General features: G+C 59.9%; 1 protein-coding gene across 1 annotated transcript in view; it reads left to right on the top strand.

Annotated features, from left to right (window-relative positions):
* The window catches only part of POU4F2 (POU class 4 homeobox 2), a 1554-nt gene extending 135 nt beyond the window's left edge, over nucleotides 1–1419 (top strand). Inside the window, 2 exon segments of the mRNA XM_006143477.1 lie at nucleotides 267–500; nucleotides 502–1419. Coding sequence (XP_006143539.1) covers nucleotides 267–500; nucleotides 502–1419 — 1152 coding nt within the window.
* The last annotated feature ends 52 nt before the right edge of the window (nucleotides 1420–1471 follow it).

Raw genomic sequence — 1471 nt, 5'->3', positions numbered from 1 at the left:
GGAGGCGTTGCGGAGAGCCTGTCTCCCAACCCCACCGGTGCGTATTCCTGCATAATCACCGCTTAAAGGCACATTTTGACAGCCCCCTTTATCTGCTTGATGTTTTTTTCATGTCTGCACAGCAAATCACCCCACACCTCCAACCAATTTTCCCCCCTCTCTCTCTCTTAAGTATTCAGCGGGTCTTGCCTTTCATATTAATTTTTATGACCTGGGATGTTGCCTGTGCGCGTGTTGTGTGTTGTGTTGTGTGTTGTGTCTGCGAGCTCACTTTCCTCCTCCTGTACGCTAGGCTTCATTCAGTGGCTTCCGTCTCCTCCTCACCTCCTGTTTTCAGGATTATTATTATTATTTTAGCGTTCTGGGAATGTTGTAGGCGCGGCGGCGGCGGTGTCAAGCTCTGGGCCGGTGCTTCCGGAGAGAGCGCACACAATTCCCTGCAGAGCGTAATGTGTGCCTTCTACTTGCAATTGCAGAGCAATATATTCGGCGGGCTGGAGTGAGAGTCTCCTGGCCCGTGCCGAGGCTCTGGCGGCCGTGGACATCGTCTCCCAGAACAAGAGCCACCACCACCATCCGCCCCACCACAGCCCCTTCAAGCCGGACGCCACCTACCACACCATGAACACCATTCCATGCACGTCGGCCGCCTCCTCCTCGTCTGTGCCCATCTCTCACCCGTCCGCGCTGGCGGGTACGCACCATCACCACCATCACCATCACCACCACCACCACCAGCCGCACCAGGCTCTCGAGGGCGAGCTGCTGGAGCACTTGAGTCCCGGGCTGGCCCTGGGCGCCATGGCGGGCCCCGATGGCGCCGTGGTGTCCACGCCGGCTCACGCGCCGCATATGGCCACCATGAACCCCATGCACCAAGCGGCGCTCAGCATGGCCCACGCGCACGGGTTGCCCTCGCACATGGGCTGCATGAGCGACGTGGACGCCGACCCGCGGGACCTGGAGGCGTTTGCCGAGCGCTTCAAGCAGCGACGCATCAAGCTGGGGGTGACCCAAGCGGATGTGGGCTCCGCGCTGGCCAACCTCAAGATCCCCGGCGTGGGCTCGCTTAGCCAGAGTACCATCTGCAGGTTCGAGTCCCTCACGCTGTCGCACAACAACATGATCGCGCTCAAACCCATCCTGCAGGCGTGGCTGGAGGAGGCCGAAAAGTCGCATCGCGAGAAGCTCACCAAGCCTGAGCTCTTCAACGGCGCCGAGAAGAAGCGCAAGCGCACGTCCATCGCCGCGCCCGAGAAGCGCTCGCTTGAAGCCTACTTTGCTATCCAGCCGCGGCCCTCCTCGGAGAAGATCGCCGCCATCGCCGAGAAGCTGGACCTTAAGAAAAACGTGGTGCGCGTCTGGTTTTGCAACCAGAGGCAGAAACAGAAAAGAATGAAATATTCCGCCGGCATTTAGGAGACCCTTGGCCTCTCCAGAGACGGCCTCGTCCCTCGTGTCCCCTCTTTCC

The sequence above is a fragment of the Tupaia chinensis genome, unplaced genomic scaffold, assembly GCF_000334495.1.
Source record: "Tupaia chinensis unplaced genomic scaffold, TupChi_1.0 Scaffold000098_3, whole genome shotgun sequence".
NCBI lineage: Eukaryota > Metazoa > Chordata > Mammalia > Scandentia > Tupaiidae > Tupaia > Tupaia belangeri.
The sequence above is the reverse complement of the archived record's forward strand: the minus strand, read 5'-3'. Positions and strand labels throughout refer to the sequence as shown.